The 26,193-nt window shown below is 38.6% G+C and overlaps 1 protein-coding gene across 1 annotated transcript; it reads right to left on the reverse strand.

Moving 5' to 3' along the window:
• Nucleotides 1-2,192: 2,192 nt before the first annotated feature.
• LOC124264467 (cytochrome P450 3A13-like) lies at nucleotides 2,193-13,716 on the reverse strand. Its single transcript, XM_046699209.1, has 14 exons — nucleotides 13,671-13,716; nucleotides 12,946-13,033; nucleotides 11,380-11,431; nucleotides 10,611-10,707; nucleotides 10,286-10,402; nucleotides 9,496-9,584; nucleotides 8,987-9,138; nucleotides 6,784-6,920; nucleotides 6,171-6,285; nucleotides 5,242-5,399; nucleotides 4,756-4,844; nucleotides 4,311-4,448; nucleotides 3,738-3,888; nucleotides 2,193-3,345 (listed from the first exon to the last, which is right to left on the reverse strand). The coding sequence occupies exons 4-14, from the start codon at nucleotides 10,698-10,700 to the stop codon at nucleotides 3,268-3,270; spliced, it is 1,314 nt and encodes a 437-aa protein (XP_046555165.1). The 5' UTR covers nucleotides 10,701-10,707; nucleotides 11,380-11,431; nucleotides 12,946-13,033; nucleotides 13,671-13,716; the 3' UTR covers nucleotides 2,193-3,267.
• Between the last annotated feature and the right edge of the window lie 12,477 nt (nucleotides 13,717-26,193).

A 26,193-nucleotide genomic window follows, 5' to 3' on the forward strand; every position in this document is an offset into this window, starting at 1 on the left:
AATGGCGAGGTCCGCATATTTTGAATGCTTTTCCTGAATCTTGCCAATCACGTTGCTGTCAAACTGGACAGAAGATTCAATGATATAAATCAATTCATTGGTTTTATCAAAAAGGACAAGATCAGGTTTGTAGGCTGGGATTCTTCTGAGGCTGTATATGGGCCTATTCCACGGAATTTGAAAGGATGATTGGTCAGGGTCGTACCATGGATGGACCTCGGAGTCGAAGCCACAGGCATGACGAAGACAGTAGTAGAAGCAACGAGCCATGTCATCATGTCTTTTAAGATATGCTATTTGTGCTAAGGCAGGGTAACCGCTGACAAGGTGTTGGGCAGTCTCTGTAAATTATTAATTTAATTTGATTAAAAACTAACACTGAATGTTTTCGTGCAAAAAGTCATGGGTGAAAAGGTCAATGTGTATGGATAAATTAGGTATTGCATTTAAATTGCTTTAAGCTACTTGATTAAAACGTGTGTATCTTGACAACTTGACTCCCAGTTCAGTAAAAGTCTCTTGAAAACCTGAAGCCCAATTCAGTGTATATATCTTGACAACTTGACTTTCATTTCGGTGTATATGCATTCTGACAACCTGACACCCATTTCATATAGATATCTTGACAGACTGGCTCCTGATAAGGCAGAGTCACGTCTTTTCCGTGGAATCCCATAGCATACAGCGCAGATATCATTATGATTTTGGAAAATCGTTTCTTTTCCAGGGTTGGATGAGACATTGTTGAAGCGTGGGTCTAAACATGTGACGGTAATGTTGTCCCGGCATTCAGATGAAAATGCTTCACCTAGGTGGTGAACGTCTAACACCCGCATCGCATCGAACGTTCCTTCTGTAGCGAGCTATCTCGATGTGTTCCAACAGAAATACCATTTAAAGCTTTGTTAACCACTAGCAAACATTACTTTGCTCAAGATTTAACAAAATGTTCATATAACTGTGTCGGATGGGTCATGTCAAGGTAACATTCTCGTCGATCTGTGCACTTCGTGTTCGAATGCAGAATCAAACTGTTGAGAATCATCACTGGTCATCCACCTGAGGAGCACCTACAATGTCTCTCATCTACCATATTCCATCTAGATATCCACCAGTTCCACACAAACAATATCGACATAGAGTACTGCTTTCGTGCGGAAGCCTTGTTATGAGCAGGTTTTGATGGTTTCTATTATGCCCATGTTATTTCGGTTTCGTATTTTCCTGCCGAAGTAACACGTTTCTTTAATCAAGGATTTACAGTGATTTGCAACTGATGTCAGTATGACCTAATTGCCAGACAGATACGTATACACCATTTCAATAACTGATTTGAGAGGTACTTAACTTTTATCGGCAGGTGACTAAAAGCTACACACGCTTTCCGCAAGCCTAAGAAAATCACTGCTAAGAACAAAATCGATTGTACTATTCTGACTATTACGTGAACATGTGTCTATGAACCACTCTGAAATAATGTTCTATTTTTGAAAACTCTGAAACTATTCGTAGATGTTAAATTAAATACATTATATCTGCAAAAAATAACATCCATTCATTATTCGCAGGTACATCTGATGACTGTTATCCTTGACTGGAACCTTACCAGCTTGTTCTCAAAAGAGCGCCCTATTCGATAGAACGTTGAGTTCTCTATTTTCTCAACATAGCTTAACCAACTGCTCCCTGTCTCGAGGTGGTTCCTCAACAACTAATATAAACTGTTGGAATTTTCAGCACTCTTGAAAATTTAGAAGGGTCATGAGAATGATCCATGAAAGCGCCAGCCAAATGATAATAGGAATCAATCCCAGAAGAAATTACCTAGGCGTAGCACAAGTGACAACACTGGACTCTCCCTGCCGAATCAGTCCCAAACAGCGAGTCCATACCTGTGATTGGGAGATTTTCTACAACCACTACCTCACCCAACCGAAGTGTAGATCGATGCTCATGATGCTAATCACTGGACTGTCTGATTCAGACTCAATTACAGCCGTCACATAGTTGGAACATTGCTGCATTAAACAACAAACAAACAAACAAAATCTAACTTATAAGTGCATGCTGAGACGAGCCGTTTCAATACAAATATTTGAATACTCTGTGTTCAGTGCACTTATTGTTTAGTTGAAATTGACAAAGGGAATGAGAGCAACAAAGCAATTTCCACATTCAGAACAAATATATTCTAAGCGCAAAATCGCGTTTATTCAAATTAAGCACATATAGTTACATATTCGATGAACACGTTAAACAAATGCAGTTTAAATGTAGCATTGACGTTCAGTATGTGTCTGGCATTCAGTATACATACACTGACCTTAGAATGTGCAAGAAATTATGTTTATTACATTTTCTGTCAAGATATGATTTGGTTTATAATGTGGCTGAAGCATATATACTCGAACGCAAAGACAAACAAAGCTTTCATTATTCTTTCAAGTAATACTGTGGTTTGTAATTTGGCTGATGCCTGTTACACTACTCCTTTTAAATACTCTACAGAGCATTTATTCTTTATGATACTGTGGCAATTTGTATTTCACAGACGGCACTGGCAATACGGACAAATGAGATATGACGCCAGTTGACATCAAGTGTCACAATCACGCCTGAGCTTCATAATTTATTATTCAATGTATTTAGTTCTGGGGTATATATTTTGTTCTAACAGGTTCATCGTCGAAGCTGAACTGCCCTGATCAATGTCTTCACTACCATGTTCTAATTTCACAACACAAACTTGTGCTTTATAAGAAATTACTTTTCAGCATAAACTTTCTGGGAATATACATATTTCCTGTATGTACCCAATATGTAGCTTTAACTATCAGTTCAACCAACAGTTTGTTCCAGAACTTTTAAAACTTTCCCCAATGCAATGTATACTATGCGTACAATACATACAACAAAGCACATCTCATTCAAAAGGAGACAGATCAGTTGGAACAACCCATTGTCTGTCTGTCTGTCCGTCGGTCGGTCTGTCGGTCTGCCTCTCTGCATCTTCTACTTCTTCCATTACTGATGTATGGTCAACGTCGATTCAGAAAATCGTTTTTCAACACCACAATCGCTGACAGTCAAATGTCAAGAAAAAGAATAAATTATTGAAATATGACAATTTCTGCTGATTACTGATAACAACAAAGGTATTTGAGAAAGTTTTCAAACAAGAAAAACCCAAAAGATGCAGTTTTCAGACGATCATGTGTATAGGTTTCTGGCACAAAAAGAGAAACTGCAGGTGCCTCTTCCTCTAACTCAGCATCTTGGAGATATTTTCAGCTTGATGTCCTTTTCTGTTTGAAGAATGCCGGACTCAATAAACGTCAATACTTCCTGTAAACAAAGGTTCATGTATATATTTCTGATGATTTTTACATGTAGGCGCGTAATTCTGAAGAAAGTGTATTATCATGAACATCGTTGTCAAAATCAATTATTGACTACTTAATGTTATGACTGTGCCACAGAGGCGTATCATTTCATGAGCAGGACAACATGACGCTGGGGTAGGTAGGTCCATTATGATAATCAGACTAGGTGCGTACATCGTGATGAACAGATTAGGTGCTTCCATCATGATGAACAGATTAGGTACGTACATCGTGATGAACAGACTAGGTACGTAAAACATGACGAACAGACTAAGTACACTCATCTGGAACATACTACCACATAGCACGCAAACAAACGTTTCCAGAAGATGACGACTATAGAAATACTTATACCTGTGTGTCCGGCATACGTTCAAACTTCACAGCTCTCAGAACATTAACCAGGGCTATTTTAGCCTCAACCAGCGCCAGACGCATCCCAATACAGATTCTTGGACCGTATCCGAACGACAGGAAGGACAGTGGGTTGGATTTTTCATCGTGTCTGAAAAATATCACAGTAAATAAGATATTGAATAACAAGTAGACTGCGTTGATGAAATATCTTCAGTTATATATGACACAGAATGTGTGTTGAAATGAAAATACATAATCTTAATTTTTGTTGTTGTTAACGTCACTTATTTTGCAATCAAATAAATGAAATTGGTATTCAGTGTTTCAGTCTCGGTCTGAATTGAAACACAGCACATTAAGCTAAAAAAGGGTATGTGTTGAACCACACTGATCTTAGAGAGGGGGTATTTTAAAGATCCGACATAAACTGTGAACAGCGTCGGTGTGTGCATATGTGAATGTATGCCATGTCACATTGGAAGTGAGAGAATGGGTGAGCACATGCTTGGTCTATGCGTGGATTGAGTTACTACAGCAGTACCATTAGATACGTTTGACGGGTGACATTACCTTTCAGGCTTGAAGGAATCTGGGTCCTTGAAGAGCTTAGGGTCTCTCTGTAGTGCAAGCGTAGGAACGAAGACAGTTTGACCCTCATAGATTGTCAGGTCCTTGATCTGAATATTCTCAGAAGCTCTGCGATGCAATCTGAAAATGGACAGTCAATTCTGAATATTGTTTTAATGTAAACTTCACACAATATACAGGTTTTCCATTGGACGAATATGAAAGTGACGCATAAGTGCATGATAGACTGGAACACCCCCTTACAAAACAATACCCCATCTTGCGTTTACTGCACACCGTTAATTCTCCTCGTGTGTAAATAGGCATACTTTATTTGACCATCTTACATACTTTAAGACGACTACAGTCAACATATTTCCCTCATTGTCACTTGTGTGGTGTAGATATCCAACACAAATGGCACCTGTCACGACTGGGCTTAACTTACGCAATAACTGGTGGGAAGAGTCTGAGCGTCTCAGTAATGACGTTGTCCAGATACTTCAGTCTCCCTATGTTGTCGTGGTTTGGTTCCTCCTATGATAGAGAAAAAAAGACTATATCTGCTACTGACTGTTACCTTATGTACCAGATTCATCGAGAGCTTCAGGCAGAATTTCTTTTAACATTGTTTCTTCTGTTTCTGAACATGTGTTCCTATCATCGTGTTGTTTCATGAGATAACACGACCATAAACCCCACATTGCAATCTTGCGAGAAGAACACGAACATTTCATAAATCTCAAATCCCTTGAGACTATCTTAGCTTTTTACTATATCAGGAGAAATCGTCACTTCGATATCATATTTACAATTGTGTTTTCACTTGACAATAACAATAATGTTTCCGAATGAATCCCTCTAGAGTGGGTTTGCTCGTTATATCATAAGGTTAAGTGTGAACGTATCAAAGCGCCCAAGCGTTCATACTGACATTCCCAAGCATCTCTTTGATTTCATTATATGCTTTCTCCTGTGCATCCGGGTTCATTGCTAGATTGTACGATGCAAAGTTCAGTGTGGAAGCCGTTGTTTCGTATCCAGCAATGAAGAACAATATCCCTTGGCCAACAATTTCATCCGCTGTTAAACCTGTAAAAGTAACCTTACAGTGGACACAGAGTTTCTATCAGACACTGAACGCCTCGCTCAGCTACATCACAGGCATAATGTTGACCCAGCCAGTGAACAATCGACTCCGCATCACGTTGTGATGATGATATGCAATATCAAATTTCAAGTTAAAATGTTTATTGTATGAAAGGTCATAGGCCTATATACATGAAGTGCATATGGTACTGTATAGGATCAATTTAACCAAATGACCCGTGAAGGTCCAGGTTAGAATGAGCCTTCAGTAACCCATGCTTGTCGTAAGAGGCGACTAACGGGATCGGGTGGTTGACACATATCATCGGTTCCCAATATCGATGATCATGCTCTTGATCACTGGATTGTCTGATCCAGACTCGATTATTTACAGACCGCCGCCATATAGCTGGAATATTGCTGAGTGCGGCGTAAAACTAAACTCACTCACTCACTCTCACTCACTTCAACAAAATATTCACATTTCATTTCAATCCGTTTCTGCTCTTGAAGACATATTTGAAGTATAACAAAATAGATTTATATGTCTTGATAGTCTGTGGTTGTCATACTGCGAATAAAGTGTTGTACTGAAGGTCGAATTTATTTGGTATGTACTGATTTCATAGGGTTCTTACAAACTTGCAATTTTATGGTATCAATATTTAGTGTTGTACATCCAACTCAAGCACGAGTCACTGCCCGCCACATGAGTGACATACTGTTCAAAGCCATGTTAACACTGAGCAGACTCAGAGGTGTTTCTGTACTCACGTCTGGCTGTATGTTCCTCTGAGACCTGACCATTGGCTGTGTCACCGTTTTCTTGTTTAACTTTATCATCCGTTATCTCAGCGTCCACCAAGAGTTGCAGGAAGTCGATTCTCTGCTGTAAATACGACATCCTTTCTTGTGTGAGTCTTATAAAAGAATGTGTATCAATTGATGTTTGTAAATCTAATATAGGTTTGAATTAATGGATAATGGTACCAATATGCGGTAACCAAGACAAGCAGAATGTAGATTAGAATCACTGGATAATAATGACACACTATTAGAAAGTCCAAAGCTGGAGATATTTTACATATATGTATTAACGTCGTGGAAATTGTCTTTTCAAACATTTTATGGCTGCTTCTATTTACTTACCGATTCTTTTATCTCGTGTCCTAACGATATAGATAACTGACAAACTGTGTAAACAAATGGTTCACTGTTTTACCAGATATGCTTTATCGTACTTCACGGCTACGACACATGACCAAAACAGAAATGTTTAGGTTCCGGGTTAAAAAAAGAAGAAGTTTTATTTGCACACCTGTATATCAACACACGTTATGAGAAATAAACCACAACAAACACCCAGCGTTCGACAGTTATATCATACCTCTCGATTTTCCTTTGATTCGTTCTCTCGTTGTTTGATCATTTCCAAGATGTTGGCTTGAAAAAAGCGTATGGCTCTACTTGGAAATACTCCAACTCCAATCTTCCGGATAACCCACACCAATGGTGGAAAGAAGCCTGTAAAGGATAAAAACGAATGAATTCTGTTTCAACGATTGTGGACCTGGAAACTATTTATGCCGACGTGGCAGCTTAGTGTTGGAGGTGACCGCGTGGAGATCAGGGTTTTCAGCAAACCAGTCTTGCCGTTAAAGGCGACTGACGGGATCGGGTGGTCTCGATTCACGTATGCCATCGTTTCCCAGCTGTGTATATCGATGCTCATGATGTCAGTCACTGACTTGTCTGGCCCAGACGCGATTATTTATAAACCACCGTCATATGGAAAAATGTGTCATATAAAACAATATGGTACAAAAAAAAACAACAAAAGAATAATGTGGGATCCCGAAATAATGTTTAGGTCGAAATATCAGCGACAAAACACTTTCCTTAATCGTGAGACATATGTACTATAAGCCCAACAACTTGCACAGTTCTGTCGATATCTAGAGACGGGGATTTGGTGCTACATGGATGCTCCCAGTAATATATCTCTCCTTGTATGGGGTCTTTTTTATGTAGGAAATCCAAAAGAGCCAGAAAGATGTCTACATGCTTTTGATGCAAGTCAAATTATAGTTTAAAAGTACTGTTACACATTTTCACAGATTTCTAGCATTTTATCAGTTAAAACACTTGCATAAAATGTGGCAGTGTTTGCTCTGTCACTTATAACAGTTATCAAACCTAACACCCATCGTGTTAAAAATAGACATCATCATAGGAGCACATCCACTACCTTTGCGTTAACATAGATACTGTTATAAGTGCATACCCTATATATAATACCGTCGTGCTGAAAACAGATATTGATGTAAGTGCATATTCCATACCCTCGTGTTGAAATATGATATCATCATACGTGCATATCCACTATCCCCGTGTTAAAACAGATATCGTTATAGAAACATAGCACATAGCCTCATGATAAAAACATATATCGTTTTAAGTGTATATCCCATACCCTCTCGTTAAAAACAAATATATTTGCTGTTTTGCTATATTTTAATATTTCCTATTAACAAATTGATGAAAGTATTTCCTGCTCTTCCATTTAAAGTAGCTGTACAAATATTTGATACAAAGATAATGCATATTCTATTGTACGGGGCTGAAATATGGGGGTTTTCGTACAGAGGTAATATTGAAAGAGTACACAGTCTGTTTTTCAAACGATGTTTAAATGTATCCACATTCACCGCAACTGGTATAGTGCTAGGGGATGTAGGGAGGCATCTAGTTTGTGTAAAACATATTTTTTAGTCGCTGTGTAAGCTACTGGAGCAGACTTTTAGGTACGCATTCAGGGCGGTATCCCAAAGCTTGATATGATCAGTTAAAGATCTTTGATAATGATGGAAAGATAAATTGGGTAACTTGACTTCGCAGACTTTTAATTTCAGCAGGATATTCCTATGTCTGGATTGCACAGGATCTTAGTGATTATCAACTATTTATGAGTATGTTTACCCAAAGATGTGTAGACATTCAATTTCCAGAATGACATGATAAGCTGTCTCATTTTACTTTAAATCTCTGTTAGATACCGAGAAATACGTAATAGAATTGTTCAGCCACAAAGATTTACTCTGTATACACTGCACACTACGTTTCCAGTCTAATAAGTTAAAAGTGAGTAAATTGAGATATGATAAGGACATTGAATGTAATCAACTTATTTGTTCTAAATGTAACATGAATATTATAGAAGATGAATTCCACCTGATCTTAGTGAGTCCATGTTATAAAAGTTGGATGGAGCAGCTTATACCCTGTTTCTTTCACACCTTTCCCTCTAAGAATAAGTTATATCAACTCATGTCATCACGTTATGTGAAACATGTTAACAAACCTTGCTATATTCCTTAAGAGAAACCTACCTACTTAATTATGTATCCAAAACTGTTTGTATGCGCAACCATTATTTTGTATATGTATGTGATCTTGGCCTTAAGGCCTCTACATAGCATAAACTTGTCACTTGTCAAATATACTTTCCAAGTGCCCAAAATTCAAACAGTAGAATTAATAGACAAGGTTGTTGAAGGAAGAGACATATCTGTAAGAAGTATGCAACGTACGTGCTATCATTGGTAGTAGTCGTCTTGGCTTTGATTGTGTAAACATCATCTTAGCATTAGCGACAAATTCATTGTTGAAATCGTTCTGAGAATCGACTGTGATACCAAAGGCAGTTCGTGAAATCACGTCCATGGTGTAAGCTCCAAAGTAGCTGAAAAATATTGCAACACATTTATGTGTTGTTTTTTAACGAGAGAAATACAAGATCGGACAGCAACATGTTACATCATAAACTACCAAGTCCATGTTCTGCAACAAGTACTTATAGTTTAACAACGTGGATGAAGTGGCGTACATAGATTCAAGATGAAAACTGAATGGTTTATTCGTTTGCACGGCTGTTCGCATTGAGGTAGAAACATGTATGCACTTCCAAGAAAAATCCCGAATAAAAAAGCTTGCAATATTAATCTGTTATTGAAAATGTGATACTCGAGGGAAAACATATCTATTCCTTCGCATTTTGTCGAACATATAGTACAGTTCGACATGACAACGCAATACTTACTCTTTCACGATCACCCCTTCCTTTTTCCCAATGACTGTAGAGAAGTTAGTTGTGAGAGTCCTTGAGCAATCGTTGATGGCAGCGCACATCTAGAATCCAAAGTGATAACCCATATACCTACAGACTGGTCGTAGTATTGTAAAACCGGACCATATATAGAATGTATTAAGTCAGACAGACACAACATGTATGTAAATTGTATATATAATACACCTATGGGCAAAAGGTCAGGTTCGCGTCAGATCAGTGATAGTATGAGCGCAGTGGAGCGCAGTAGTGCAGTGGTAAGGCGTCTGCCTATCACGCTGAAGGCCCGGGTTCGATCCCCGGTGGAGGCACCTAGGTTCGGGTCCCAAGGTGGGCACATTTGCGTAGTATCCTTGGACAAGATACTTATATCCACATTGTCTCAGTTCACCCAGCTGTAAAATGGGTACCCGTGAGGATGTGCTGGCAATGTGAGTGTTCAGCTCATTGCGCCTAACAGGCAGCATGGCTGTATGGTCCCCAGGGAGTTGAAAAAGTATCGGAAAGTACGATAGTGTCCTATGCCGTGAGCAGGCAATGTGCCTGGATATGAGCGCCATATAAGCGGACTCTTACTATTAGTATAGTGTGACATGTTTGTTTAGTCCTCAGTCCAGTACGACAACAAAGAAGAACGTGTCTGATAAATTCGATAACTTACGTACGTAACCTCGCACAACAGGCAAAGGGAGATGGTTACGTTTTCTAATCCGGAATCTCTACGTGGGATATCTACCCAACAGTAAGGACTACAGTGTCTCACCTTCCTCAGTTTGCCGCTGCTGAAGCTCGGTGTTATGATGCTTCTCACCCTCCGCCAGTGCTCATCGTCCAAGAAAAACACACCCAAACTGAATGGGTAGGGCACGAGTGAGACTTTCTGGAAACATATTGAACAGTAAGGTTTATAAAAGACATGTATGAAACATTCAGTTGTAATACTCTCACCATCATCGTGCGTTCGAATATCTGTTTTAAAATAACATGTATTCAGAGAGATATTTTTCCATGCTTGTCCTTTACAATAATAACGTAATTGCCTCCGCGGTAATGTAAAAATGGGTAAGATATTGGAAAGTATTGTTTACCATCCTGTTTCTGAAAGTGCTGAAGCTCTTGACAAACACCTCCTTCAGAATGTCCAGATCCGATATAACATAGGCTGGCGTTCTTCCCATAAATATCCTTAGGTCAAGAAACAACATGGTATGAGAAAACGTAACATTACATTCAAAATAAAATCACGTACAGAGTGTCTTGCTTTTTATACATATATTGGGTAATTCTTTGCAATTCCAAAATCCTCAACTTTAACAAAGTGTGTTCCCTTTTTAAATTAGGTATTATGACCTTTTAAATCTGTAAGTAAGATTGTAAATATTTTATGTATTTCAAGAAACGCCTTTAAAATCTGTACACTATGTAAACATCAACATATAGCCACATGTTACCTGTGTATTACCTGATCTCAGAGAACCCTCAATGAATGAATAAAGGTCCTATTCTGTTGGTGTGAATCCCAGATAGATCCTGATTGTAATTTGTGGTTTATAAGCACTGTGCACATGATCGTGAATTTTTACCTACATTTTAAACGCCTGAGGTCGACATTACGTTGGGGTGATCTCACACACTAAACCAACATGCTAGCATCTTTCTAAAATACTGCCAAACGCTAAAAACAGTGTTTCAATGTCAAGGATGTACTCCTCATTTTTAAAATCTAGGAAGGTATTTTTCGGCATGACCATACCAGTACCTTCGAGCATTTTTTCCGATTGTCGTGGAACAGGATGCTGATTCTGGTGTCCAGATCACCCAATAAGTCAAATCAATAAGTTTACGAGATGAACCTACCCATATACATTTCCGTACTGTCGGTTCCATTCTTGAATTTGTGGAAGAAAGACTGTAAAATAGATAAAATAGGCGTCTGCATTCTGTCATTTCTGAAAAATGGTGCCATGGACTGCAGTATTAAATCAACAGATGTTAATAAGGAGAGACAATCATATGCATATTTATTACCTACGAGGGCGAAAATATCGGTCATGGTGACGTGACGTCATGAACAATGCTATTACGTCACGTTTCTTCTGTGACGTTGCGGTCTACATATGGCGACGGCGGGTAGCCAGCGTATGTTCGAAAGTTGATTTAGGGTTATTTTCCTCAATTTGACGACTTCGGTAATGAACACAATATATATTATACATTGAGGTGGAAGTTCAAAAACTGTGTACAGTCCGATAGTTGCAGTTTCCGGAGTTCGTCAACCAGCCATAATATACACACAGGATCGTGTACGCTGGAAAGAGGGCACAGACTGGTGTGATATGCAAAATCCACAAAGTCATGTCGAGATTTCAGCCTGTTATCCGCTTTGTGATTTTCATTCTTGTCAAGTTGGTTTCAAAGACTGTAAATCACAACAGCAGGCTTCATGGATTTGTTCCTACCATGGTTTTTGACACATTAACTATCAACAATTTCATAGCCCTCACATATGTTTGACACATATGCCATCTCAGTGGTACACTTCCCAACACGTCTATGTCTCTAATGCTCCTTCTAGCATGTCAGTGCCACACATGATCAACATTTCCGTCTGGACTGGTTGCCTGTTGCTGAAACTATTTAAATATAGAATGACATTGCAGTAGAATATCTAGTTGGCTATAATCGGAAACAAATTACGTTTGGTGTAAATGAAATATTGGTCGCGAAAATTATATGAATTAATCACTGAAAATCAGAAAATAATTTCTTCTCCTGTCTGACTGATAAACTTGATGTTGATATATATGTGAAAATAGATATGCTTGACGACGATGAGATGCTGTCACTCTTTCTCGGCGGAGATATACATGACTTAACTAAAACAATTGACTATGTTACATGGGAATACATAATACTGTCATTTTCTCAATTCGTATGGAATCTAAAAAAACATCTCATGTACATCTACTAAACAGAACCTCCCTACTGCTCACAAATTGTACATTGTAAATTTAATGAGCAGTCTAACATATGCTTCCATTTTGCTACGAATGTTGTTTCATTATGTTTATTGCAAGTGATGCCTTGTAAATAATGTATTTGCCTTTGTATGATCTTCGGATTCAACTCTGGAGGAAATAAACACATTCATTCATTCATTCATTTATTATAATATCCTGTATGTATTTTGTACTATGTACAAAGGCAAGACGACATTCATATTCAGATGGGTATATGGCCTGAGTATGGTTTCCCACACGTGATAGGTTTGGCTTTGCTTCTGTTCATATTATATACACACAGATATCATCATTTCCTGCAGAAAAATAACCTCCTTTACATCTGGTCATTCAATCGAAGATATATTTCACATATATATATGATCATAAATCAATCTGATAGCAAATAATTAACTTAACCTACAAATGAGAGGCTGTTTCCCAAAAGAGGGAACGGTGTTGGTCCAGGGATGCCCTGTTTTCTGAAGTAATTGAAGTTCCAGGTTCCATGTCTGAAAAATAAACATCATTGTATTGCACGAGGGCCAACTGTGAAGCGTTCTTTAGAGTTTGGAAACATTGGTCAAAATAAGCACTTTACAATTGTATTCAAACATCGTATGCGTGATATCAGGGAGACTCTTCACGATTGTGTCTACAATTCAAGGCACATTCACACTTTAGGCAAACTCATAAATGACATGTATTTCCATGGAAGCGTTTTTCTACTATCTTCTAAATAAATCAATGTGGATGCTAATTTCATCTACGTAGATGATCCCTTTATCAATGGAGTGTAAACACTAGCGAGCCTATATTGCCGTTGTTGTGTTTCGTGGTCTGTTGGTAATATACATCCAGTGCCGTGATATATCTCAAGTACTATTCAAGGCGGTATACAATCCCAGCACAAGTGTACCTTAAAATGTACACACAATACACACCTAGTGTACACAGACGTGTTTACTTCTGTTCCTCCATTAACGGGGCACTTGTTGTGTCAGTTCTAAATATATAATTGACCAGAGCTCAAATCATGCGACTGATTTTATCAATGCCTCGTCCGAGCAATCTGAACTAATTACAATACATGCAACTTGTCTCGAGATAAGTGGTCCACCTAAAGTAATACATGTATTGTCTACTCACATATAGATCAGCACGGCCACCGCCAGGGCTAGAAGGACATACAACGGGACGTCCACAAGGCCCAAGATCTCCATGTTAAAGGGATGTTTTTTGTTAACTACCCCAAGCTGCCACAATACTCCCCAGCTCAAACCTGAAGTCACCCGCGATTGTGCCGTGTATGGCGCAGCTCCCCTCGGCTGTGAATATAAGTGTTGCTAACGGCTTAGTCATAGGGGTCGTACAAAGGTCTGAAACTAGTTCATTTTGAGGGTCATTTTGTAACTCGGCAAGAGACGAGGTAAGTATGCGCAGATCAGTGTGCCGTAATCAAAATCTGAAAGCAATCCTAAATAATGCCTGAGGTACGTACGTACCCAATTCTAGACTTGGGTTGGACTTCTCTTATTAATTCTCTTGGGTCCTGGAGACTTACAGTAAACCACATACTTATATCCTAAGTCTACTCATATCAAACAATTTCAGGACAATATGTCCAACTAATTTCTTATTTTCCATGTTATGTTTGGCGTCTTTTGATTGTCGACAAAGGACTGCTGTGTAAACATATTGTTTGTTTGTACGCTCCAGTATCATTCATTGCAATTGCGAATATCATATTTCTGAGAAAGGTTTTCAAATATTTAAGTAATCAAGGTAAAGTGATCATATGTTTCGAAAAAGGATGTCCATGCCCACGTATTTTGATAGTATTTATAAAAGACTCCTTATGTCCATACAAGAGATGGGGGGCATTAAAATCCTTAATTTGGCCACTTTTCTTAAAGTCACTGCTCTCCTATTATGGTAGGAGAAATGTACTTGGTATAAAGTGAATAAATGAGTGAGTTTAGCTTCACGCCGTCTTTAGCAATATTCCAGCAGAAATTGATTTCACACAATCGGTGTGACAAGCGAACGCTTAAACCACTAGGCTACCCCACCGCCTCGCGAGGTATAAAGAGTCTTTAAGAGCTATGTACTCCATTTTACAAACTCATATAATCCGAGTCAGCATGTTCACAAAATATTTAGGACCTCTACACACTACAAATTATATCACATCCTGGTGGGTGCCAGACGTCGGAAGGGGTTTTAGACGTATGAGATTTCAGTAAACTTGAAAACCAGGTCCGACTGACCTCTGAGAGTATGTATTTTAAGCGAGCATTTTAAGAGTACACATGTACCTGTCAGATTATGTTCTATATGTATACATAGCCCAGCTCACTCAGACACGGGTCAGCATAACCCAGTGAGTCGATAACGCGTCCAAGGGACGGTCGTACAAGCAGGGTGAAACAGTATGACAGCCTAACGGATAATGGGAGCTGTCAACAGGAACGCGGGCACAATTGTCCTCACAGTTCATGGACACAAGTGAAAGTTCAATAACTGTGTACAGTAAACGTTTCATGGGCAAATGTGTATTAAACGAGACATCGGAATAGGAAGTAATTGACACGTATCTTTTTTTTCGTAAGCATGCATGTTTACCTGCCTTGCGAACATAACTCTCTCCCTTTCATACTTGCTCAGTACTATTTGCCCACGGTTCATGAGCAACGGTGTATAACCTAGACGTCGGAAGAGGATGTAAGAACGGCTTTGAATAATTATCCGTGTTATTATCTGTACTTGAACATATCAGAATCGCACCGTGCATGTATCGGGTAACCTGTGTTATGGCATGACGGTCTCATGTAACCCATTTTTTATTTTATCATTTTGACCTTTTCACCTTTTTTAATACTGGTATTGAAACTGCTAGAAGCCACTCAAAAGGAGCGTGTTCCGTACAGTTAATCATGTGGAATTATACATTAAAACACTATCTTGTAATTATTCTGGAATTATATACGAAAGGTATGGAACTGTACTTGATTCGTTGTATATTCTAAATGTATTCATGAAACCAACCACTTTCCAATGCAAGCGATATCGTTGTTTCCTAATGCCTCTGTAAGTCTTGCACTGTAAAAATAGATGTGAGTCAGTGTCAGGACGTATGTCCTCCTTGACTGAACTAGGCCCCGGGACGCTACGTGGTAAACAATGTCTCGTGCAACACGACCCTCACAATTTATACACTGAGGTGGAAGTTCAAAAACTGTGTACAGCCAGATAGTTGCAGTTTCCGGAGTTCGCCATTCAGCCATAGTAGCACCCGTCATCCACCAAACACAGCACAATTCTGCGTGATCAAGATGGATTGGCAGTATCGGAATTGGGAACATTTTTGTGTTGACAGTTAAAATGCCCATATATGTGTTACATCCAGCGACTTATGTACGTGATAACAATTCTTGTTATGTATTGTTTGTCTGAAACATTTCCTTTTTAACGGCTGTGATACAAATACATTGCCAAACTAAACCGGGGTCACTATTTATGTTGTGTATAAACTTTATACGTTTATTAATCAATCTAAACACAAAATGGAAATTAATTAATAGAGCATGAGTTAAATAAGATCAAAGCATACATAAAGCATACACTAATTTGATTAAATGTCTATGGATAATTTAGGTTTTGCGTTTTAACTGTTTTAGGCAACCTTATATAAAAAAAACCCCGAAGAATTTGTCAGTTTAGGCACTTTCTTTATGAATGTCTAATGACCTCATAATAATAACTTCAAACCTTACATATTGAGAGCGCATGGAGACTCCCAACGCTACCTGTCCAAATACCAGGAAGTTTAAACTGTGTCTTAGTACACAGTGGGTGTGGAAAGAGAAGCTGACGATACTTGACTGCTTCTTACATCAGACGCTAATTTCGCAATTTTAATGTATCGATGTCAGGAACAAAACACCGCTTTCGTACAGAAGGAAAGTCACTGTGGTGACTGTGTAGATATTTGACTGCTTCTTACATCAGACGCTATTTCCGTAATTTCAATGTATGGTGTGAACTGCACGTGAGCATTATTGAAGACATTGTGAAAGTTAACAGATTTAGTAGTTAAGAAGTATCAATGGCAAGATCGTATCTATCAATCCATTTAGCATACCCCGTATGCCATAATATGCGGTGAAGATGACTATTAATCAACTATAATAAGCAATGGGTTTGTTTCATTGCCACATTATTTCGATGTGTATATGCTATATTTGACAGAACATGTTAGAGTGTAGTCATATGCATCACTGAAGGCAACTGAGAAATGAAAAATATTCCTCGGTATAAAATTAGTCTCACACCACATTTTGAAAGGAGAGCAACACTCCACTGTAGCTGTGTATGATCAGCAATCCTAATTTCAGTGTATGTATCTTGGCAACCTGGCTGTCAATTCAGCGCAAGTATCGTGGCAACCCGTCTCACATTTCAGTGTATGTATCTTGGCAACCTGGCTGTCAATTCAGTGCAAGTATCGTGGCAACCCGACTCACATTTCAGTGTATGTATCTTGGCAACCTGGCTGTCAATTCAGTGCAAGTATCATGGCAACCCGACTCACATTTCAGTGTATGTATCTTGCCAACCTGGCTGTCAATTCAGTGCAAGTGTCATGACAACCCGGCTCCCATATCTGTGTTTTCACAAGTGGACTATCGTCTTAGTCTATGTATCTTGACAACCTGACCACTAATATATATACACAGACACAGACTATCGTCTTAGACACACTAATATATATACACACAGACACACAGACACGCACGCACGCACGCACGCACGCACACACACACACACACATACATACACATTCCGTGAATACCCATGACATAAAGTGCAGATATCATCTGCCTTTTGAAGCGTAGGGTTTAACATGTGAAGGTAATGTTGTTCCGGCAGGTAGGATGTAATGTTACACCTATGTGGTGAACGTCTAACACATGTACCGCATCGAGCGTTCCTTCCCAGATCTGGTTCGCAACAACTAAATTGTTAGAATTTTAGTACTCTCCCTCGAAAATGTAGATAGGTCACGAGAATGATCTATGAAAGTGCCAGCCAAATCATAACTGGAATCAATCTCGTAGCACAAGTACAACACATGAAGGAAAATATCAGAAATGTTTTAAAGATTTCCAGTACTTTCTGAAGAACAAACATATGGATCTGACAAATGCTTTGTCCCTGCCGAATCATTTCCAATACGTGATACGGAGATTTTCTACAACCACCACCTCAAGCAAACGAAGCTTAGATCGATGCTCATTGTGTCTATCCTTGAGTCGTCTGTCCCAGACTCAATTATTTACAGACCTCCGGCATTTAGTTGGAAAATTGCTGAGTGCAGCATTAAAAAAAATCCCAAAAAAATCTAATCTATTAGTTCATGCTGAGGCGGGGAATTTCAAATGATAAGAGCTACAAAGCAATTACCACGTTCGTAAGACCAAATCTATATGCAAAATCGAGTTTCTTCAAAATGAGCACATATAGTTACATGTACGACAAACAGGTTAAACAACATCACTTTAAATGTAGCATTGACATTCAGTATGTATACCCTATCTGACATTCAGTATATATAGTGGGCGCTGTCACTAGAATGTGGAAGAATTCATGATTATTACATTTTCTGTCAAGTTATAGTTTGGTTTGTAATATGGCTGAAGAATATATACTCGAGCGCAAAGGCAAGCAAAGCTTTCATTCTTCTTTCACGGTATAATGTGGTTTGTAATTTGGCTGAGGACTAACATGCTACTCTTTTTAAATACTTTACACATCATTTATTCTTTTTTTAGACAATTTTTAGTAACTGTCCACATACGGTACTTTAAATACTGATAAATAGGATGTGACGTCTTAGGATTCAATGTATTTAGTTCTTGGATACATATTTTGTTCTAACTGTTACGTAATCGTAACTGAACTGCATTGTTCAATGTCTTCACTACCATGTTCTAATGTCAAGCCTCATGGTTGAAGCACTCTCCCGTCACAATATATGTGCTCAAATGGATACAATGTGTGAAGCAGATTTCAGTTTACCTGACATGATATTACTAAAAGCGACGTAAAGGCACTCACTCACTTAAAATGCATGAGGACCATATGTTGTCTGTTTAGGCTCCTGAAAAGCGTTCTATGTCCTTTTATTATTCACTGCATCCAAAAAGTCTTGGGGGGTCCATAGCATGTAATTTGTACAATGGCAGTACTTTCCTTCCTACATAGTTACCCGCCACTAACTGTACCACCTCTAAACTGGGAAAACGGGTGTAATGTTTATCAATGAACTGTCTTTTAATATCAGGATATATCAGCAAATCTTGTATTCTCGTCAGACCGCCATAAATCATCTCATCCTGATAAAGATTTCGTGTGAGTTACATCTGAATCTCGCAAGTTCGATTTGAGAGGGTTTTAGTGTTACTTAAAGTAAACAGTGCTGTATTCTGAGATCAGGATACAATGGACATATTAGTAAGAAATGATATTAATTAAATCTGACCAATCGTGTGTTCTCGTCATATCGCCATAAATCCCCCCCGTCCTGATAAAGAGATCCTGTGAGCTACTTTTGATTCCCGCAAGTGCAATTTGTAAGGATTTTAGTGATACCTTAAGTAAGCAGTGCTCTCCGAAAATATTTGGAAAGGAGAAATAAGCTGACCGTTAAATTGCAACTACAGGGTTTCACGTAAAGGAATGTTTGCATGTGGATATATGTATTTGTCTACAAAATCAAACATTTGTAATCCCGAATGCTAAGTGAGAAAACGGTACTATTAAAAGTGTGAAACGCCCGAGAATTCTCAGTCTCGATTATTCATCGAAACAGATTCCAAATGTCTGAGATGAGATTGCCCTCGGAGTTTGATTCCATGTGCTGACAATGATGCAGATGACAATCGTTGAGATGACGAAATATATGATGATGGTAATGATGATGATGAATAGGTACGTACATCGTGCTGAACATACCAGATACGCACATCGTGATCAACAGACTAGGTAGGTATATTGTGGTAAAATATATGATGATGGTGATGACGATGAATACAAAAATGCTTATACCTATGTGTCCGGCATACGTTCAAACTTCAGAGTTCTCAGAGCAGTAACCAATGCTATTTTAGCCTCAACCAGAGATAGGCGCATCCCAATACAGATTCTTGGACCGTATCCGAACGCCAAGAAGGACAATGGGTTGGATTTTTCATCATGTCTGAAAAATGTCACATCAAATATAATATTGAATTATCTGTGGACTGCTTAGATTAATATCTTCAGTCATATATTACCCACAATCTGTCTGGAAATGAAAAAGCATAATCTTAGTTTGATTTGATTTTAACGACATATCCTTTGCTGGCACAATCAGATAAATGAAGTTTTGTATTCAGTTTTTAAGTCTCAAACTGAATTGAAACAATGTGCACTGAGCTAAGAAAGGTGATCTGTAAAACAATTTGACACAATCAGTGAACAGGGCCAGTGTTATCCGAGCAGGTCACATTGCTTGTGAGACAATTGGTGAGCACCTGCCCTAGTTTGTGGCGTCACTACAGCAGTGTCATTAGATATGTTTGACGGGTGGAATTACCTTTCAGGTCTGAAGGAATCTGGGTCCTTGAAGAGCTTAGGGTCTCTCTGCAGTGTAGTTATAGGCACGAAGACAGTTTGACACTCATAGATTGTCAGGCCTTTGATCTGAATATTCTCAGAAGCTCTGCGACTTAATCTGGAATAAACGACAAATTCTGAATATTTTATACGATGTGCAGGTTTTCTGTTGGACGAGTGGTCGGTAATATGACCGTAACACATCAGTGTATGAACGACACATTTTTACATTAACAAGCGTTTTATGAGACTGTCGGAAATACTGCCAAACTACTATCACCTACCTGAGGAAATCACTGATAATTCTGTGGCAGGAATACATACAGAAATGGCGTTTCTTATCATTTTGATCCAAGAATCTTGAACTTAACGATTTCGCATAATGATCTTACATATATTCGTACATGTCAATAGGAGCCCGCGTGGTCGGTTAACAATTGTCTTTACAGCAGTAAAGAAATTGATCTAATGAGTGAAGACCATGATCAGATCCTCTGATTTGCAACGTATAACATACATACATTTATTTTCGATTTCAGGACTTTATTTAGACTAAACAAATCGCCGATGAAAATGACGAAATGATAGAAAAGTATGTTCATGAAGGTAAATTTCGTTTTAGGTGTGTATGTGGGTGTGGATGTACCAGTGTCTACATTGAAAGTACAATACAACTAGTCATTTTTGAGAATTTAAAGATTCTAAATTTCTTTATTTTTTTACTCATTACTCACGTATTAAATGTGAAAATTAGCAGAACATAACTCCAGATTCAAAGACAGGTGAACAGTTAGTATTTTGTCAAGTCATCATGGGCAGCAATGCAGGCTTCAATGCGGCGGGGCATACTACTGATCAAAGAAATTTGAAAGTCGTGGTCTATGCTGTCCCAATATCGGACCACCTCTTCTTTCATTTCAGCAATATTTGTCAGATTTTTCTTTTTGACACTTTCCTTCATAAGTCCCCAAACATTTTCTATTGGATTTAGGTCAGGGCTATAGCTTGGTCAATTTAATAATGTCATATTTTGGGTCCGAAACCAGGTCTGTGAATGCTTTGATCGATGTTTTGGGTCGTTGTCCTGCTGGAAAATCCAAAAATTTCCATAGAACACGTGAGCAGATGGAAGTAAATGTCCCTCGAGAATATCTGTGTACCGCTCACTGTTCATATTCCCTTCCAATACACAGAGGGGCGTTGCCCCTAACACAGATATGCCACCCCACACGTTAAATTTCGGACTGTACTTTGGGCGCTGATACAAATGTTTTTCAGTTTGTTTGGTCCGGAATTTCAGTGTATTAGGAAACAGCCACACAGAACTTTCATCTGAGAAAATCCCATTGTCCTAGTTAAAATGTCTATGCTGTAAGCACCAGTTCAACCTTCACTCCTTTTGTTCAGGTTTCATGATCGGTGATGGAATTCCTCGACATTTCTGCCAACCCATTGCATGCAGCTCAGTTCTAATTGTCTCCTCACAGACAGCCACAGTTCGTCTCTCAATCGTATCCAGCCTTAAGTTTTGTAAACTCCTTCGTTTGTTTTTAGAAACAAGAATACCAAGCCGACTCCTGTCAGGGACAGTCAGTTTTCTGGGCCTACCTGCGCCTCCCTGGTGCTCAGTGCCATATCCATTTGCAATATTTTTCAAAACACGATAAACAGGAAACGAAGGGGTGCCTGTTCTACTTGAAATCACTTTAGCTGATCTGATGTCCTTGTTATAATACTCTAAAATCAACTTCCTCTTCTCTAGATCATCAATACTGAGGATCACTGAAAATGTCGTCTGCTAGCAAGTAAACAAAGGGCGATAGCTCTTCACAAACCAATGAAAAAAGGATTAACAGAGTTGTATCTCTTGAATGAAACCAAGCACTTGATAACTGGTCAAGGTTGTTTATACTAGAAATCCAATTAAACATATTCCTAAAATTTTCAATAATTTCTGGTCATACTATAATTCACAAATTGAGTATATGACACATACGCACACAAACACACACATACACGCACACACACGCACACAGACACACACACAGACAGACACAGACACACACACACAGGCACGCAATCTTAATGCCAAACAATTAGCCTAAACTAAGACCAAATTTGTTTTCTAGAAATGTGAATATTATGTATTAATTGCACATTGTCTGGTGATGGTTAGTCTAGTTATTGTAACATATACGTCATTTATAAATCTATTGACTGGAGTGGCTGGTATTTAGCTTACAATAAGTACTCTATTATTCTTGACCAAAACCATGCATTATTATCACAGACTATCATACATCACACACACCAAGAAACATAAACGAAGAAAGAAATAAACTAAAAATCTATTTAAACAAAATCGTTTGAAATAAAACTGATCAAACTGTAATTTATCTATCTCTATTGTGTGTCCTTATAATAGCCTTTGGTCACACAATAACCCGTTTGAAAAAACCTAGATCCATCTCTAACTGACGTCACTAACATTAATGGTCGGAGTAAACATATGTACAATGGAACGAAAGTGTTTATAATAAAAAAGTGACACTATTTTACACTTTGTAAATTTATCAATAAAGATTGATTGCGAGGCAAAACGTTGTACAATATTTTTTTTGACGATCGATGTCTAACATTTTTCTATTTATATCATTTCTGTTAAGTTTTCAAAGGTAATGTATGTCTAAATGAGAAATGAAATTATTTTATAACTTCTATACATTGGGCACAGATAATATTCTCAAGACTATTTTACCAAAGACTTTCTAAACATTGTTGAAAAGTTCACCCTAGATGTGTTGTGAGGCTTTCGGCAAATCACCTCGGCAAATCATGGTCCTCAAATTTATTCGTTTCAAACTTAGTTGCCACGGCTTGTTCCTTCAATTTTACTCCCGCATTTTCGCAACCCGATTTCTATAGTTTATTTAGGATCTCTCAAACATTCAAGAAACACAAGACATACACAATTTACCTTCCTCACGTTTGAAACTGATAAAATTGATAAAAACTCTTTTTGTCAAACTGGGACACCGCCACGTAACTCAATATCCCATCTCACACAGAACAACGCACTTCATTGTCATGCAGATGAATGCACGGTAAACAAAGGAAAAAGGCTGATTACGATTACGAAGCTGGGATTACGATATAGATACATGCGGGTTGTGGGATTAGAGCATTTGTTTGTTGCTCTTTAGACCAAAACATATCCCTTATCTTGTTTTCATGTGTGCAAATAGACATACTTTATTTGACCATCAACGATGTCTATATTTAATATGCCTCCCTTAAAATCATTTTTTTGTGTGCAGTGTTCATATCCAACACAAATGGCACCTGTCACGACTGGGCTAAAATTGCTTCAGTTTTGGTAAACTTGCGCAATAACTGGTGGGTATAGTCTGGGCGTCTCAGTGATGACGTTGTCCAGATACTTCAGTTTCCAAATGTTGTCGTAGTTTTGTTCCTCCTGGTTTAGAGGGAAAAAGACTACGTCTTCTACTCTCTGTTACCTAATGTAGGAGATTCAAGAGGTTCAAGCAACATTACGTTTTCTGTGTCTGAACAAGTATATCTATCAACATGTTGTTTTCTCAATGTACCGAGATAAACCGACCTTAAATCCCTCACTGACTTCCAGGAGGTACACGAACATGCTCTAATTATCAAATTCCTGAGACGATCATAACTATATCAGAAGAAATCGTCACTTTGATATCGTATTTACATTTGTCGTTTTACTTGACAATGACAATAACGTTTTCGAATGAATTCCTCGAGAACGCGTGTGCTCGTTATATCACGGGGGCAAGGCGGGCGAGCTGGCTAAGGCGCCAGGCTAGTGATCCAGCGAGCTTGAGGTGTCGGGATCGAGCCGACCTGTGACCGGGTGTAAAAACCTAGGAGTCAACTTTGTGTGTAGACTCTTTCAGTGTTATCACAACCCCTAGTGCACAGTACACAACCGTGTGCACTTAAAAGAACCCACGAATCCGTTGGTATATGACCAGATGGTGGCCACATGAATACGTGCAATCACCTAGTTGCGGGTAGAGCAACGTGCAGTAAACTTGGACAAAGTACTGTGACTATGTGTCCCAGTCCACCCAGGTGTGGATGGGCACCTTGTAAGGATGAGAAAGCCGGCACGCCTAGTGGCTACAAGAGTTGTATGATCCCCAGGGAATTGAGATTGATAATATGATGTGCCGTTAGATTGACATCCAATGATCGAGCGAAAAATATACCAGCGCCCTGAGCATGTACTAGTTGCCTGGGTATGTGCGCTATATAAATATCCTCTAATAAAAAAAATACAATAATATCATAAAGTTCATACTGACATTTCCAAGCATCTCTTTGATTTCATAATACGCCTTCTCCTGTGCATCCGGGTTCGTGGCAAGATTGTATGATGCAAAGGTCATCGTGGAAGCCGTTGTTTCATATCCGGCAATGAAGAACAATATTCCTTGGCCAACTATTTCATCCGTTGTTGAACCTGTAAAAGTAATCTTACAGTGGAATATGCACACCGAGTTTTCTATCAGACACTGAACGCCTCGCTCAGCTACAGTACATCGTTGTGGATGCATGATGATATGCAATATACCAATTAACTGTTTGCCACATGAGTGACATACTGTTCAAAGTCATGTTCACACTCAGCAGACTCAGAGGTGTTTCTGTACTCACGTCTAGCTGTGTGTTTCCCAGAGACCTGCCCATTGGCTGCATGACCGTTTACTTGTTTATCTGTATCATCTGTTATCTCAGCGTCCACCAAGAGCTGCAGGAAGTCGATTATCTGCTGTAAATACAATTATGCTTTCTTGATATATTTCATGTATATAAATCCAATATAGGCTGTATTAATGGATAATGATACCATGAGGAGGTACCCCTGACGAGACAAGCAGACTGTGGAATAGAATCACTGGATAATATTGATCTACGATCGGAAAGTTTAAAGTAGGAGACATTTTACATATATGTATTATCGTCATAAATATTGTCTTGGCAAACATTATTTTCAAGCTGCTTCTATTTAGTCAACATAGCTACTTATTCTTTATTCAACACATATATTTGGCATGTTTTCTTACAATACTTTAACTGCCAAATGGGCAAATGAATATTTCACTGTCTTACAACATATGACTTTATCATGCTTCTCGGCTACAACACATGACCAATAAAGACATAAATTTGAATCATAAATGTTTCGTAAGACATGTCTAGGTTCTGGGTTCAAGAAAAAGATTCCATTTGCCTATTTGCACACCTATATATCAGGACCACAGGCAAATACACCACAATAACGAGCCAGCGTTCGACAGTTTTATTGTCATTGCGTGGTATATGCGTCGACTGGGGAATTAGCTCATGGTTAAGATGAAGTGTACGTACAATACGTTGACAAGACGAAGGAATACGTTGAGTTCAAACTTCTTTAGTTACATGACAAACAAATACACAAGACATAAAAGAGGTGAGTGGAGTACCTGCTCAACCCCAGGGTATTTCCAACGAGCGGCATTCTCCTGCTCGTGGTCGTCCCTACAGACAGTCGGAATAGATGTGAGCATACTAGAATCGTCTTTTATGCCAAAAGCAGTCCATGCAATCACGTCCATGGTGTACGCTCCAAAGTAGCTGAAACACATTGCAACAGATTTATGTTTTTGAACGAGATAAATACAAGATCGGAAAGGAGCAAGTTTGTGTCATAAAGTGCCACGCTCTGCAACATGTACTTATAAATTAGCAACAGGGATGGAATGGCGTACATGGTTTTAAGATGGAAATTTAGGTTTTAGATCTATTTTGCGCATGCGTCGTTAGCAAGGGCGTTCACGTTCAGATTTAGTATTGAAATAATCAGTCTCGCCACATTCGCCAAGAAGAAGAGAAGAATCCTGAATACAAAAGCTTGCAATATTAAAAGTATGTGTGCTTGTGCATCTGTGCTTGAAAATGTAATACTCGACAAAACAAATACTTACTC

This window comes from Haliotis rubra, unplaced genomic scaffold, assembly GCF_003918875.1.
Source record: "Haliotis rubra isolate DU_JTF1 unplaced genomic scaffold, ASM391887v1 Scf926, whole genome shotgun sequence".
Lineage (NCBI taxonomy): Eukaryota > Metazoa > Mollusca > Gastropoda > Lepetellida > Haliotidae > Haliotis > Haliotis rubra.

Coding starts and splice junctions, on each gene's coding strand:
- LOC124264467 (XM_046699209.1), bottom strand. CDS start 10,700: ATGGGAAGAACGCCAGCCTATGTTATATCGGATCTGGACATTCTGAAG. Junction 10,403..10,610: donor GCACTTTCAGAAACAGGATG/GTAAACAATACT, acceptor ATATGTTTCCAG/AAAGTCTCACTCGTGCCCTA. Junction 9,139..9,495: donor GAAGGGGTGATCGTGAAAGA/GTAAGTATTGCG, acceptor AATATTTTTCAG/CTACTTTGGAGCTTACACCA.